The following is a 15,558-nucleotide window of genomic DNA, read 5'->3' on the forward strand; positions in this document are numbered from 1 at the left end:
ATCCCACGAGACCGGCACAGCTTTATAAAGCCTTCTTTACAAGCGCGAAGATCTGTTGGCCATCGTTGTGGTGCGCTATCTATCAGGATATGATGTTTCTGGAAAGCGTCTGTCGTATTGACGTGCTGGTCGTTGAATTCTTAAGATTCGGCAATCATGGACATGGCGACGGYAGATAGTGCGTAGAGGATGAGAGGACGAAAGTAGAATATTCTGCACCCGCTCCTTTCCGTTGGATCCAAAGTTTGGCGATACCCAGATGTCGGCGGAGGCTACCATAAAATGCTCATGAAGATCGGGAGCCAAGTGATGGCTAGATGGATGGTTGGTATCCTCAAGGTAGGACGGACATTCAGGTAATCCCAGTGGAATCAACAAACTTACCGGACAAGAAGACGACCGTCACAACACAAAAGATTGACAGTGACAGATATTTTGCTTGTCATACATACATAAAAACCTACCCAAGTGATTCCGCCAATTCTTCAAGTCGCCATACCAACCAGCAGTAGTTACAAGGCTCTCCTTCCCCTCTAGTCCAATCACACGAATGTCGATACTCTCTACCAACGTAGCCATCTAAGTGTACCACGTTGGCTCCGGGATTTCCCCCAACAATTGCCATCGACCGACTTCACGCTTCTTGTACGCCACCGGGTCGTGCAAGCTATGGGTACGAATGTCACGCCAGTATCGGTCGAAACCATACCTATTTGGTAGAAGAAGGGTTGATCAGCATTTTGCTTCAAGGTGGTAGACATCTCGCACAAAATTACTTACTTCTTTCCTGTGGCTCTTGAACCAAGCATTTCGAAAATTCCAGAAGTGACAGAAAGTCCAGTATCGGTGGTAACGACCTTGGCATGCGCTACAAAAGCGGATACCTCACCACGACGTTGAGCAGTGATGGCGTCGCGACCCTTTTTAGAAGTGCCATTGGTGTGACCGTTGGTGTAAGTTCCATTACTCTGCTTAGCCTCGGCACCAATATTCTGGAAAGCTGCTGCGGTGGAGAGCGTGTAGGGAGGATTTGGTCTGCTGGCATCGCCGGGTGTAGGCACGAGATAGTTGGGGCTGACGCTGTTCTTCAAGAGGTTCTCGTCATCGATGACAGACCCAAATTGACCGGCTTCGCGGTATAGGTTCGCAATCTCAGCACCGGCACGGTCGGTCAATGCGTCCGCAGCCGCGAGGTGGGAGCGGAACTCGCCGTATCTCTCAAGGATGTAGAACTCCTCAATAGCCTTGTCCTTGTTGTCACCGCCAAAAGGCCATGCACGAGTGGACTTGGTGGTGTACTCTGATGCAGCGCTCAGAGCTCCCTGTGCGATTCCGAGGTAGAAGTTGCTGAAGACTAACTGGATAGTTGGCAGCAGCAGGCTCGCAAAAGGGATGCCCAATACAGATGGGTCGGGCTTCTTCTTATGGGCATCCCATCCAAGAGCATCGGTCCATGGCACGCGAACATTGCTGATTTTGACGCTGCCGGATTCGGTCAGGCGTAGGCCGACAGAGTCCCAGTTGTGAGCAAATTGAATGCCAACCTGATCGGTCTTGACCAGCGTGAAGATGTGGTCTTCCGTGCCGTCGAGGACACCTTCAAGGACTGTCAAATCAGAGATGACACCACCAGTGTTGAAGTTTTTGAAGCCATTGAAGACAATCTCGTCACCTTCAGAGGTGATCTTCAAGTCGCTGTCTCGAGGGTTGACAGCACCTCCAACGAAGAAGTTGTTTTGAATAATGACTTGTTGGATAGAATCTGCCTGCTCAGCAGTTCCAACCACATTGGCAGTAGTGGACCACAGCAAATGGTAGCCTAGAAGCATACCAAGCGATCCATCCGTCTTGGCCACTTCTCGGATGACTTTGTAGCCAGTCTCCCAACTTTGTGCACCTCCGCCGTACTGCTTTGGACCAAGAACCTTGAGCAGACCGCTGGACTTCAACAACGAGACCTCTGCAACAGGGGATTTGTTGGCGATATCACGCGCAGCAGCGTCCTCTCCCAGAATGACGGCAACGTCCTGGGCACGTTGAATCCATCCTTGCTGGGTTGTTGGCAAACCAGCCTTCTCAAATTTCTGATGGTGCGTTGAGTAGATGGCCGGATCGGTATAGTCTCGATCTTTCTGGTTCGACATGATGGCTAAGGTATCTCAGGTTATATCAATGGGTATACGCGAAAAAGAAAGAGACGGGTGAGGTTGAGAGGGAGCAATTTGCCAATCTTTTATGCTGGAAGCTACACCAGGCATGGATCATTTCAGAGTTTATGTCGCCTTCTTCTAGATGCCGCTGCCAGGAAATGGCAGATTCCCACTTTGAGGCATGATGTTCGCGCTGGCCGGATGGCGTGCTCCAATGCTCGAGCTTCGCCATCWTGTGCGGCAGTGGTTCGTCGGTCGGTAGCCCGCACATAGCGCAACAAGCTCCACCATAGTACTGCGGGGAAGCATAAGCACAGTCAGAGAGCCGTCAAAAACATGTGGCAAACGGAACGTTGATGAAGAAGTGTACGAAAATGTAAAGATTGWAGATGGAGGACGTGTGGTTCAAGTGGAGCCTCGGCACTTTCAAAGCTCCCTTCGCGGAAAGATCCACATCACCTCTCTCTGCCATTTGGAAATTGGATGTAGATGTATTGACATTTCACTCATTCAAGAGCCGGGGCTAGTCTGCTGTCCCTTCTAGATGGCCCAATTACATCCTCTTCCAATCATTGGCCATCTCCCAAGCGTACCCAACCCGATACACCATTTCCTCAGCCCACCATTTCCCAACAATTTGCATTCCCACAGGCAACTTGACATCCTCCCTACCCGCCAGCGGTCCTTCAGTGGGAGACAGTCTTCCAATAGGCATAGCCAAAGCTGGATGTCCAGTTTGATTGAATTGACAAGTATTGCTCACCAAACCAACTTGCTTCTTGATCTGCTCTAAAGGAGTCGCATCTGGCGAGCAATGACTTGTCGCTACATAAGGTAGTGTCGGCGTGAGCAGCACGTCAAACTCCTCCAGCGCCTCATCATAAGCATCACGTAACTGGCGGGAAAGGTTGGTGGATTTAGCATGCAGCCCTGGGAACTGCTGCTCCGCGTATGCTCCGTTGATGTAGATGTTCTTGGTGGCAACGTAAGCCTTGTCCCATTGTTGCGGAGAGTGCAAAGCTTTTGCGAAGAGCGAGTTTAAATCGACCATGGCGTGGCCTCGTCGTCCATTGTATCCATTCACTTTGGTGAGGTAGCCTCCTACTTTCGAAACGCCGGTCCAGATTGCCGGGCCTTTACTATGGATTGGGATGGAGATCGAGGAGACTGTGGCTCCGAGTTTACGAAAGCTTTGAACTGCTGTGTCGAAGCAGGTCTTGACTCGTGGATCCAATACGGAGAGCTTGAGGCTTTCCTCAATGATGCCAATCTTGATTCCGTTGAGATTCTGTGGGTTCTTGAGTGCTTCCAAGGCTTGATAGTATCTGGGCAGCTTTTCGGGCGAGCCGGCCGCGAAACTGCGATCGTCAATATTGTCAGAACCGGCTACGGCTTGGAGGAGAAGTGCATTGTCCAGCACCGTGGTAGTCATAGGTCCTAGATGATCATTTGTAGCTTCGTTCGAGYCACAGCCAGTATATGGTATTAGTCCAAACGTAGGTTTGAGACCAACGATGCCGCAGTGCGTGCTGGGTATCCTTCACATCTTGTTAGACGTCAAGTTGTATCATTGGAAATGTCACAATCATACCTCACACTTCCGCCTTGATCGGCACCGATGCTCATGTCAACCTCTCCCAACGCTACTAGAACTCCCGAGCCACTGCTACTACCACCAGCACTATAGCCCTTTGCGTATGGATTATCCACGACTCCAGTACCTGATGAATGACTTGTGGCAGAGTGACAAAGATTTTCGCAAACGGCTTTACCTGTGATATGTCCTCCAGCCTGCAAGATCCGCGTAGTGACAGTCGCGTCCAGGTCTGGGACGAAACCAGTGACAAATTCAGTTCCCATGAGTGATGGCACATCCTTTACACTGATGTTATCTTTCAAAGCAATCGTCTTGCCCGCGAGAAGGCCATCGTTGGGATTTGTGTCTTGAACACTACATCGCCACGCCCAAGCACCATGGGGGTTTTCCGATGGCTCTGACCATCGGATGTTGTTCCGAGGGAACCGCTTCATGTCAGTGAATGGGACGTAGTCTATTTTGAATAGCATTAGATCGATCCTCTAACAAAGCGGATGCTCCAACATACCGGGCATTGCCATGAGCTCCGCTGCACTGTCATGAAAGACTGCCAGCAGCTTCCTATATTCTTCCTTCTCCTCATTCTTGATCCTGACACCCAATTCCTCGCATATTCCATCAAGCACATCGACTGTGACCGGGCTCTCCGTATTTGGTTCCAACGAGAGAACAGACATCTTAGTGAATCCCAACGGAATGGTACTTAGCTACAATTTCTTCTTGGATAGTCAAGAAAATGGCAGACGAGATTTCCCATCCGCATGATTCACTCCATACATTGCGATGACAGCTTATCGGCTCGCCTAAAGACGAACCTGAGAGTAGTCGTGGCAAAAGTGTCGCGAGTGAGATCTTGCCCGGCCGCCAAGCCGATCTTTGCGATAGGCAAGATCTCAACATTGCCTGTCGTACCTCTCCCCACGAAAACTCGCTTGCCACATGTAGGCCGCTTGACTACAGCTATCAACGGCTAAGGTGGTGTGTCTTAGTGATGACAGCATCTCGGCTGCGAGTCCTCAGAAGTTGAACAAGCTTCCAGWCTCAATCGGCATTGTTCCCTCAAAGCACATTCAACATACGAACATGGTCCAGATCAATCCCCAACACCAACTCCCCCGAGACTTTGAAGGTTTCGGTCCGGAATCCCCCGACTGTCAATGGCCCAACTCCGCCCGCATCGCCATCTCCTTCGTCCTTAATTATGAAGAAGGCGGCGAGCGGTCGATTCTCGAAGGAGATGCTCATTCCGAGCCATATCTCTGGGAGAAGGGTAGTTCTGGAGGACATAAAGAGGGAGCGAGATATTTAAATGCCGAGCAAGATTTTGAATATGGAAGTCGTGTGGGAGTTTGGCGGTTGATGCGTTTGTTCAAGGAGTTTGACTGGTCGATCACGATTTTCGCTGTTGCGCGGGCGATGGAGCTGAATCCGAGGTTCGGGGAGTATTGTGTGAAGGAGGGGCATGAGATTGTGAATCATGGGTTGAGGTGAGGATATCGGTTGAGATGCTGTGTTGAGATGCTGTATCTCTATCGAGGTTGTTATTCTGATGATGACTGATTGTTGCAGATGGCTTGATACCTGGCATTTGAATGACGAGGAAGATGTGAAGTACATCAAGGACTCCCAGAACAAGCTGCATGCACTTACAGGCGAGTTCCCGGTGGGTGTTTACTTTGGTAGGTCGACGGTCAACACACCAGGGAGATTGGCAGAAGTATTCAAAGAGATGCACAAAGAGCAAGGCACTCCAAAGCTGCTGTACTCGTCCGAAGTATACAACGATGATGTACCATACTGGGTTGATTTGCCGTACGAGAAGGATCTGCCGGATGAGGAGAAAGAAGGGATGCTACTCGTGGTAAGGAGCAATTCTCTAAACGTGTTCGAGGATGCCATGCTCACATGTCGATAGCCGTACAACTACGACTGCAATGATGGCAAGTTCCACATGGCTCCGGGATTCACATCTAGCAGTGGTCAGCTTTACGAGCAGTACCTCAAGTCCACCTTCGATTGCCTGTACAGAGAAGGAGGCAAGATGATGAACATTCCTTTGCATTCGCGCATCACTGGCAAGGCTGGCCGCGCGGAGGCATTACGAAACTTCCTAATCTATGTCAGCGAGAAGCCTGGTGTTTGGGTCACCACTAGGAAAGATATTGCCAAGCACTATCGGACCAACTTCCCCTACAAGCCGGGCTCACGGAAAGGCGGCGAGTGATGGCGGGACATGGTTTTTTGTTGTTTTCTTCGATTCTTTGCTCCTTTATACAGTGGCAGATGCTGCGCGGAAGTGTAGAATACAAATCTTCTCCTTCTACTCCCATCCCGAACCTCGTTCTACAGTCGATGCAAGGAAATCGCTCATTGTGTTTGCAAAAAGCAGTATACAGAGCGGGGCCAGTCAATGGAGGCTCGTGAGTTTCGAGCGCCCCGGCTATCCCAAAATTGATAATGTTGGCCCGGTTTACTCCTGCTTCTTCGGCGGGCTCTGGACCATGGTCTTTGTGCCCTTGTAGTCATCACCACCTCCGATGAAGGTAATGGGCTCGATCTTGTTCTCCTGTGGGTAGCAATCGTGTTAGCACTGTATGGATGGAACTGCGCCATGGATATCCTCAACGGCGCTCCATTTCCCCAGATGCTTACCCTCATGTATTCGTTGGTGGCCTCTTGCCACTCCTTGTTCATTGTGCTTGGTCCTTCACGGGCGAACATGCGGGTGGCTCCAAAGATGAGGCCTGCCGCGACAACACCGATCATGGTGTAGCTGAAGACCCTTAGGCCCTCGCCTGGTGGAGGGAGAGCACGTGGGCCGTGTGGGCCAAAAGCCACCCAGTAGGCTGAAATATCACCAGTCAGCATTGGTACTCATCGCCATGATCACTCATCCCATTCCCTGCTGCTGTCGCGTGCGTAGCCGAGGAAACACCGAATGCTCTGCTTTGCATCCAATGTATACCACCACGATCAATGCCCGGCACCCCACCCCTTCCTCCGCCGAGGGCTGTTGATAGATTGGAGAGATCACGTACCAGCCTTCTTCYCCTGCATGGTGAGCTCATTCCAGTCCACCTTCATGCGATCTCTCAGAGCCATCCAGAGCTCGGCCTGCTCCTGAGGAGGCATTGCCTCCCAGCGCTTCTCAATGTTGGCGAGTGTTGGGTTTGAGATGGCGTGTGATGCACAGCGAATCTGTTGCGATGTCTGTTGTCTCCGCGCAAGGGCAGTGGCCGCGTTCCTGCCGCTCTGCAGCGTGGCAGGGAGGGAGCGGGCGAGCGGCGCGGTTCGGAACATTATGGCGACGGTGACGGGTAGGGTGGAGGGAGAGGAGATTTGACGTGGTCAATGGGGATGAGCAGCGTCGCGAGTAGATCCGGAGAGGGTGCTGCTGCTGGTGATATGTCGTGGGATGTGGTCGTTCGTGGATCGTTGGCTGGCGTCGTTGAAGCAAGTTTTAATTGGCCAATGGCGGAGGAGCTTACTACGACATTTCATTTCTCGCCGAGCTACTGCACCGTACCTCGCAACTTCCTACATCTCCCGCATCATCATGTATATGAACATGAACACCACCCTTTGAACGACGCACCCAAATYACAACTGGGACTTTGTCCTGCAGACAAATCCCGCTGACTCCGAAAATGCATCCTCTCCGGAACTGAGGAGATTACATTGCGCTCGAGAGCCGCAGAGTGTCTCCCGTGTCTCATCTGCGCACAGATGAGGCTTTCTCCAACTGAACAGATGGTGAACACTGTCCGCTTCAACTCTGCGGGTTTCGTGGCGCCACAAAAAATTCAACAGACTGTCTTGAGGATAGCGAGACGAATGAATGCATCATCTCTCACACATTATTACAAGCCTCAGGAACGAGTGTCAAGCCAATCGCTTCCCAACTCCTCCAGTCTAATCTATATGCTCGCGAGAAGTCTTTGGACATGTCAGTTAAATCAGTGCCTGGGCGTAGACCAAGCCTTCTGTCACTGGGCATAAAGCGAGGCTCCTGTCACTGGACCTCAAGCCTCAAGGCTGGTACGGTATCACTAGCTTATTCGGCAGTGGGACGACAAACATTGCTCCGCTTTTGTAACGATACTCGCTTCATTTCACCATTGAACAATCTAGGATTGTGCAGGATGCTTACAGCTCAACGAAATGTGCACAAACCACGTGGCGGATGGCCTGTTGATACTATCGAATTATCTGCGCACAACGATCAACCTGCAACAGCTTCTGCATTATTTCCGATCCGACATCCAACTACGTGTCGTTGTTGCAGGCACCATACACTGTTGTTTGTGCTAGTTCTATGGTTCAGTGATTGTACAAGCGCCAATGTATCCCAGGTGTTTTGGTACTTACCACCTGCAGGTGTACCGACCCTTGCGTGCAACAAACTCAAAGGATTGAGCTTCGAAGTTCGAAGGACCTGCATCCTACTTTTCTTTGAGACAACAAACTCCTCATCGACACGGACAGTGCATACCTCACAGTGCAACCCCTGAGGTCATCAATATCAGAACCCGACCAATACCAATACATAGATGCCAAGATGTCGAGCTCCCCGATCGATGGTCAGGGATCACTAGCACACGCCATGCGACTGGTCGACTTTCCAAAGTTCTCGTGTCTCCGCTTGGACGCGTGCATATGGCGACAAGGTAGGCCAGCATTGTTTTGAGATTGCACTCCTCTTTCTTGCGTGTATCATGGGTATACCTCTCAATCATCACACCACCATCTGCACCCTCCCGCAGCCTACGCGCCGAGCGACGCGTTGGCGAGAAGATGTCTGAGACACTCCACGATCACCGTCATGGGGACGACGCAAACAAGTTGAGGAAGAAGAAGAATAAGAAGAGGAAGAGAATGGGCACTTTGGAAGGTTCGGGATCTCTCTTCCACCCAAGCCACGCAAACGCAAACGCCGTGCCGAAGTGCAAAAAGTACAAGACGCCCCACGAAATGGAACGACATACTCTGCCCCAACAACTACCATCGCCCTCGACGCCGACCCAGTCAATCGTCGAACCTGCTGCCAGTCTGGAACTGACCGAACGATCGGACGCGTACAGTATGGCTATCCATACTAGCACGCACCCGAACATGCGTCCATCATTGAAGTCCACGAGACCAAAGCCCCCAGCAAGCACACAGAATTGTACGCCTTCGAAATTGGCCAGCAACACATCGCCAATAAAGTCGCAGCACGATGCTCCAGCTTGTCAACGATCACCCTCTCCTGATGTCAAGCTCATCTCTGAGCGGTCCATCTTTCAACATGCTCAAAAGGCAATGAATCATGCTCAAGAGCGGTACATGAAATTGAAGGAGGAGCTGCAGAGTATGAGAACAGCGTCTGAGAACGCCGAGAAGGAACACGAGCAAGAGATCACAAAGTTTAGGACTAAGGTCACTACACTCGAAGCAAAGACCGTGTCGCTAGAGAAGGACAATGATAKGCTGGTTAGCGAGAACTTTGCCTTGAAGGAAGCAAAGAAGGAGTTGAAACGGGTAAGTAAGCTGTTCCGAGTGGAATCGTGGCAATGACCGCGTGTCTTGCCCGGTAGTATCGCGGTCTTTCCAGGAGGAATTGATCAGCCATGACCCACACGTTCTTCGACAGAACTTGTCAGGCAAAGCTAAAGTCGGCTGATTCTGGCAGCAGGTCAGCGATACATCAAGGCTTCACAACTTCAAACAGGACAATGCACTGCGAAATTTCAAGAACAATAGCGATGTGTTGAACAAACGCAAGACCGAACTCGACAAGCAAATAGATGCACAAGCCACGACAATCGCGGGGTTGGAGACGACAAATTGCTCGTTGATCTTCAAATACGATACGGCCACAGCTGAGGTTGCAGCGTTGAAAGGGAAACTCGATGATGTGATCAGTGAATCTGAGGCTCGCAATGAACAAATCTCTACTCTAAAGAATTTAGAATCTGATCTAACATCAGAAATTAAAAAGTTGACAGCCAATGAGCAACTTCTTCGCGCTGGCAAGAACGCTCTGAGCAAGGACCACGACAAGCTCAAACAAGATATCAGCTCACTCCAAAGTGATCTCGACACAAGCAAAGCTGAGAATACGAAACTTGAAGAGACACTAGCCACAAAGGCGACTGTGGTTGAGGAGTACAGGACTCAGATCAAGGGGCAACAGTGGCGCATTGCTGAGCTTGAGTCGGCCGACCAAGTGAACTTGAAACAAATTCTGGATTTGAGATCCGAGATTGATCAGAGTAAGCTTCTTCTGGAGAAGCAGAACACTGAGATCAATGAATCCCGGGATCTCTATGGGCAACGCGTTGAAGAGAAGAATGCTAGGCTGGCCATTCTGGAGCAGAATCTGAAAACCATGCGCACGACACTAGACGCAGATGCAGATACACGCGAAGGCGAAAACAACCAACTGCGCAAGGATATCATGGCGTATACTGGCAAGCTTGCAATTTCGAAGAACGACTGCGCCAGACTTCGCAAGAAGGTTGAGGATGCAGAGACATCTGCTAGGCATTGGGCTGCTCAAATCGAGTCTCTTCTCAAAAAGGCGAAGAGCCTGACAGCAGAGCGAGACGCTGCTGTACAGCACGCGCAAAGCACTTTGCACGCCGCTGCAGAGAGGGAGGTTTTAGCAGGCCATCGATCAGCCACAACTGCAACCTCGCCCATCCGCCTCGCAAGGGATGCCTTTAGCGACGAGGACCGACGCATTCTGTACAAGGCCTACGAGGAATTTCCTGATCATCGATACCAACTACGCTACGACGGCTGGGTGATCCCTCGGCCACTACCCAAGCATGAGTGGATAGGATCAGCTCAGGTGGAGAAGATCATAGGCATCGAAAGCGAGACGAAGGGTGAGGCACTTATCGGCCCTTACAGAAGCATCGCCGATACGAGGATGGAGATCTTCTTCGACGGCCGACTTTTGCGTCGTGGTTTTGCGAAGCAACTCGTAGTCAAAGAGGAGCCGGAACGGCACACTTTTGAAGATGCCGGTGTCAGTATTACCGAGGGAGGCTCGGGGCGCGATATTCTTGGAACCGCTTACAGGCCCTTGACGGTGCACGGCGTACCTAGTTGGCGTGATATAGCCCTGGCAAAGAGAGCAGAAYGCGAATGTGATGAAGAACGGGATCGTGGAGAAGCACGGGAACGTGAAGCGGAACCGAAGCGTGTCGAACAACCCGTATCGACTACCACTCCCGATCCACGGCTTCGAACACAACCGATGACGACGCGACCTGCCCCAGTTGCAGTCATGGTGGCACCAATTCCACAGCCTGATGCAGCTGTGAGGGAACCCCTTCGTCGCATCAGCACCGATATGGTCTCCGAAGTGGGCTCGGTGCAAACGCCCGCTCTGACAAACGACGAGTACATTTCTCCCAGAGAAATGGGACCAGAGACACCCCGCAGCCCCATTGAACAGGTCTCCGGATCGTTGARGCGGAAAGAGCCCATGGAGCTTTTCGATCGCTCTGCTAGAATCTCCAGAGAACCTGCGGAGCTCATACGGCACAGCCAATCAAGATCGACCTCAGCAGAAGACCAGCATAAACGTCCACGCATCTCCAGTGATGATCTGGATCCTGTTGACAAAGCGCCGCGCGAACCTCGCCGGTTCAAAGAGTCCGGGGAGGCTTTCCGCAGGAGCCGCAGAGAGCACGATATCTATAACGGGAGTGGAAGATATGATGACCAGAGAAGGGGCACGTCGTATCCTGCCTCCTCCTATCATTATGAAGCTTATGAGAGATCGGGGCCTCCTCGTCGAAGATCGCCGGATTATGGAAATGGGAGCAGGAGGGAGAGGAGGTAACATTGAGTTCGAAACTAGCAAGAGGAATCCTTTGATGATGTATTACTACACTTCAGATCCCGACATAGGCTTCCACTTTGTCGAAAAAAAATTCACGGCTCGCCAGGCCAAATCGCATCGGCAATACTCCTCACCAATTCCAACTTATTCCTCATGTCTCCCCATTCCAACGAGTTACCCTCGGCATGGGACGCGAAGCCACACTGCGGACTGACACTAATCCTCTTGAGAGCCTCCTCACGCGTCTRACCTGCTCCCTCAGCCATGTAATCAGCAGCCTTATGAATCCTCTCAATCATCTCCTGCTTCACCTCCAACTCCGCAAATTTACTCGTCACAACTCCCAGCACCACATTCTTGTTCGTGGGGAGATGTTTCAACGGCTCGAAACCTCCTGCGCGAGGAGTATCGTATTCGAGATAGTAGGTCGAAACATTCAAGTCGTTGAAGAGTTTGGTCGCGATGCGATCATAGGCTCCTTCGGAGAAATGTTTGGATCCCATGTAGTTGCCTCTGCAGAGGTGAATTCCCATGTGGAAGTCTGGTTCGCGCACGATACAGGCGTTGTAGAATTTGATGTAAGCGTCGAGTTGTTCGTCTGCAGTTTGGAAGTTCTCTGGGTCATTTTTCCAGCCTTCGAGCATGGATTCCGAGCAGAAGTAAGCGAGGTTTGGGTCGTCGATTTGAGCATTTCGAAGACCGGCGTCGTAGAGGATTTTGAGCTCTGTTTGGTACGCTTTGGCCAGGTCTGCGAAGTATCTAGAGAGTATTAGATGTGGTGCGAGTTTTGGGGTCATGGATAACACTCACTCGTCATCATTCTCGTAGACACCCTTGAGGTAGGCCTTCTTCGGTCCGTAGCGGAAATGATACCTATAGTGAGACATACTCATCAGCAACCATCACGACCTCCTTCAACTAGATCATGACTTACCAGGAAGGACTCGTCATAGTCAACTTAATACTCTTCCACTGATTTTCCGGTAGGATGGACTTCATAAACTCCAGCTCAGGCAAGAAAGTGCTCTTCCCAGTATGCGAGAGTTTCCCAGTCGCAACAGTCACTTGGTTCGGAATGGTCTTCGCGTGCATGAAAGATTCCACGTCCGGGGCGTACATTCTGAAAATCGATTGATCGTAGCCCCCTTCTCGCAGATTGATCTCTTCCATTCCGTTGAGGGTTTCCATGAAGGTGCCTGGGCCATCGTCAGTCATCTTTCCCACCCGATACGCGTATTTGAGCCTTTCATACCCCAGAATTGATGCCGCGAATACTATATCACCCGGTCATTAGCAAATCATATCCTAGTTTCAAGGATAATACCACATCATTCACTCACCTCGCCGTTCGTAAGACTCTGAATGCCACAATCCAACTGCAACTTCACAACATCCCTAATAGCCTTCTCTTCCACAGGACCCAGCGTCTCGGGCCCAGCAGATCCATCCGCAATCGCATATCTCGTCTTGATCAATTTCTCCGGCCGAAGCAAAGAGCCAATATGCTCAGCCCTAAAAGGAGGAGACCTCTGTGAAGAAGAAGAAGAAGATGTTGTTGCTGACATGATGCCCCTGTTCTTCAATAATATGTATGAATTAGAAAAGTCAGCTTGCTGGTGACCTTGATGGAGAGGAAAGAGCAAATCAACCACAGCACAACGACGACGTCTGACGTGAGAGAAGAAAAGGAATTGGATTTTAACAGAGCTCGAGCATCTACCGTGGCCCCGCCAACTCCACTCCACATCTTCTGCCGACCTCTCGCAGATGCGCTTTCACATGTGACAAGCCTCGCAGGCGATGAGCGATGAGCCAAGATCTATTGTGGATGTGGTTCATGATCAAAACTGCAAGGTACAGCCAATTAGGATGGGTTGCGAGCAAGCGGAGACGACGTAGGCAGTGGGGCCGAACGGTGGTGGAGGTGGGGCCAAATGGTCAGATTGGGATACATCCACTGAGCTGAAAGATCAAGGAAAGCAACATCGGCAGTTGTGAATAGTCGGAGAGGATGAATGTCCTGAGATTGTSGTTTGGAGGTTGTTTCTTCGAGGTCGAAGTTCCTGCCCTTCACCTGCCTATTCTCACGAAGAAATCCCGAGTTCGTGTAGGTGGGTCCAGCCAATCCAAGGAGAAAACTACTACATATAGCATGCTCGTCCGCCTTGAGCTCCTGCAGAGCAGAATATCAATATCATAATTCGTACCCGCCTTCCCTGACCCCTACTCTAACTACCCAATACCAGAGGGGACCGACTAGACCTCAGCGCTTACTGAGTATACTACAACTCCTTCTTCAAGAAGTGTTCGGGAGAGTGCTCCGTCTCATAATCAACGTGCACATAAGCTCTCTCCACATCCGGTAGACTCTCCAATTTCATCTGCAAATCTTCGGCGACATCATGAGTTTCCTTCAAGCTTAATTCTTGGTCCATCACGATATCCACTTCAATGATGATTCGTGGACCAGAGTACCAGGCTCTCACAGTATCCAAGCTGATGACGCGAGGATCGTGTGTCATGGAAATGTAGGTGACGTGTTGGAGGAAAGCCGTGTCTGCGGTTATGCCAATGATGAGGAGGAATTCGGATATGGCGGTGCGGAGCCAGAGCACTGAGATTAGGGTTGATAGGACGATGGCACCCGCGGGATCTATCCACCATCTGCGTCGAATGTTAGGACCGTAATTCTCAGCGCATGAGGGGAATGAGGCTTACGCAATCTTGCTTCCCATGACACTGGTCATCAGACCGAAACCATTGATGAAGAGGTCGTTGCGGTGATCCTATGATACATTTAGTCTTCAATCGGTCAAGCATTGCAGTAGTCGTATAACTCACCTCCCAAAGAATTCTGACTTGCGAGTACTTGWTCCTTATGGACCAGCAGTAGACGAAGAGAGTGAGCTTCGCGCAGAAAGCGATTCCCACCGCGATGACAGACGGGTAGTGGAACTTGACATCCTYCTTGCCTTCAACAAGCTCCTTGATTGACAGCACGATCAAGACGAGCGAGACGGCGGTCATGAGAAAGCAGAATGCAATGTTTCCGGCATTCTCAAGGCGAGCTTTGCCAGATGGGAATTTTCGAGGGTCCACCTTGTTGACGGCTCGATGGCAGAGGATGAGGGTGAGGTTGCTGATTGAGAGTCAGCAGATGGTCTTGGGCTAGTCATCAATACACGCCCGCGCCGAGCGACTCTCAACACAACATACCTCGCCGGATCAAAGATGGAGTCCGCCATTGTCGTGAACAACGACAAACTGCCCGAAGACGCCGCACCGTAGACCTGCAAAATCGCCAGAGCAATATTCGTGGCGAAGGAACCCATCACTGCGATCTTGTACTGCAACGCATCCGCTCCCTGTTCCTCCTTGGCCTCTCTGACATGGTCGTCGACAGGCTTCAACAATCGTTCGATTTTCTCGTTTTGATTCTCGTAAAAGGCGATAATCTTGTGGGATTGATGCTTGTCCTTGCCCGCGGTGACAGGCTGACAAGTTYGCTTCGCTTTGGTGTTTGCACGAGCTTGCTTTTCTTCGGCGATGTTCTTCAACGAGTCCCGCAATTTGAAAGGGTCTCCTGCTGTGGCCATGCTGGGAGATTGGCGCTCAACGTCATCGCGTTCGCTGTCACTGCTGCTGCGGTGGTAGGCGTTGGGACGGACATGAATGTCGTTGCTGCCTACAGGCTCTACAGCAGAGCTGGCGGCGGGTTTCTGTGGGGACTGTGAATGGCTTGGGTCTGGCGTATGGTTCCGAGACGATCGCTCGTTATGCGGCTGTGGATGGGGATGGAAGGGCGATGGCCTCAACGAGATGGCGTTGTGGAGATCGGGGTCTCGGTGTGCCATGTTGCTTCAAATCCTCTCGCAGGTGCCTGTATGTTTCTGCTGGTCTGAGATACGCTGTATCGGCAGTAAGTTATCGTTGCTGTCTCAAGCGATAGAACACCAGAAGATGTTTGCGGTGAG

General features: G+C 51.1%; 7 protein-coding genes; 2 read left to right on the plus strand and 5 right to left on the minus strand.

Annotated features, from left to right (window-relative positions):
- Positions 1-579: 579 nt before the first annotated feature.
- Positions 580-2,144, minus strand: RCC_09258 (probable thermophilic desulfurizing enzyme family protein; the record flags this gene model as incomplete). XM_023774500.1 has 2 exons in its annotated part: positions 580-709; positions 781-2,144. The coding sequence occupies 2 exons, from the start codon at positions 2,142-2,144 to the stop codon at positions 580-582; spliced, it is 1,494 nt and encodes a 497-aa protein (XP_023630268.1).
- Positions 2,145-2,703: 559 nt separating this feature from the next.
- RCC_09259 (related to amidase) lies at positions 2,704-4,424 on the minus strand (the record flags this gene model as incomplete). XM_023774501.1 has 3 exons in its annotated part: positions 2,704-3,688; positions 3,742-4,201; positions 4,256-4,424. 3 exons carry the CDS (start codon positions 4,422-4,424, stop codon positions 2,704-2,706), a joined length of 1,614 nt encoding a protein of 537 aa, XP_023630269.1.
- A 406-nt stretch (positions 4,425-4,830) lies between these two features.
- RCC_09260 (related to Chitin deacetylase 1) lies at positions 4,831-5,971 on the plus strand (the record flags this gene model as incomplete). XM_023774502.1 has 3 exons in its annotated part: positions 4,831-5,234; positions 5,317-5,608; positions 5,663-5,971. The coding sequence occupies 3 exons, from the start codon at positions 4,831-4,833 to the stop codon at positions 5,969-5,971; spliced, it is 1,005 nt and encodes a 334-aa protein (XP_023630270.1).
- A 246-nt stretch (positions 5,972-6,217) lies between these two features.
- RCC_09261 (related to cytochrome c oxidase subunit V) lies at positions 6,218-7,047 on the minus strand (the record flags this gene model as incomplete). XM_023774503.1 has 3 exons in its annotated part: positions 6,218-6,313; positions 6,400-6,593; positions 6,786-7,047. The coding sequence occupies 3 exons, from the start codon at positions 7,045-7,047 to the stop codon at positions 6,218-6,220; spliced, it is 552 nt and encodes a 183-aa protein (XP_023630271.1).
- Positions 7,048-8,541: 1,494 nt separating this feature from the next.
- Positions 8,542-11,584, plus strand: RCC_09262 (uncharacterized protein; the record flags this gene model as incomplete). XM_023774504.1 has 2 exons in its annotated part: positions 8,542-9,267; positions 9,422-11,584. 2 exons carry the CDS (start codon positions 8,542-8,544, stop codon positions 11,582-11,584), a joined length of 2,889 nt encoding a protein of 962 aa, XP_023630272.1.
- Positions 11,585-11,676: 92 nt separating this feature from the next.
- Positions 11,677-13,149, minus strand: RCC_09263 (probable Methionine synthase, vitamin-B12 independent; the record flags this gene model as incomplete). XM_023774505.1 has 5 exons in its annotated part: positions 11,677-12,343; positions 12,395-12,457; positions 12,519-12,780; positions 12,837-12,858; positions 12,925-13,149. 5 exons carry the CDS (start codon positions 13,147-13,149, stop codon positions 11,677-11,679), a joined length of 1,239 nt encoding a protein of 412 aa, XP_023630273.1.
- Positions 13,150-13,866: 717 nt separating this feature from the next.
- Positions 13,867-15,438, minus strand: RCC_09264 (related to mitochondrial Fe2+ transporter MMT1 and related transporters (cation diffusion facilitator superfamily); the record flags this gene model as incomplete). XM_023774506.1 has 4 exons in its annotated part: positions 13,867-14,248; positions 14,303-14,370; positions 14,426-14,723; positions 14,801-15,438. 4 exons carry the CDS (start codon positions 15,436-15,438, stop codon positions 13,867-13,869), a joined length of 1,386 nt encoding a protein of 461 aa, XP_023630274.1.
- Positions 15,439-15,558: the final 120 nt, after the last annotated feature.

The sequence above is a fragment of the Ramularia collo-cygni genome (assembly GCF_900074925.1).
Source record: "Ramularia collo-cygni strain URUG2 genome assembly, contig: RCC_scaffold17, whole genome shotgun sequence".
Lineage (NCBI taxonomy): Eukaryota > Fungi > Ascomycota > Dothideomycetes > Mycosphaerellales > Mycosphaerellaceae > Ramularia > Ramularia collo-cygni.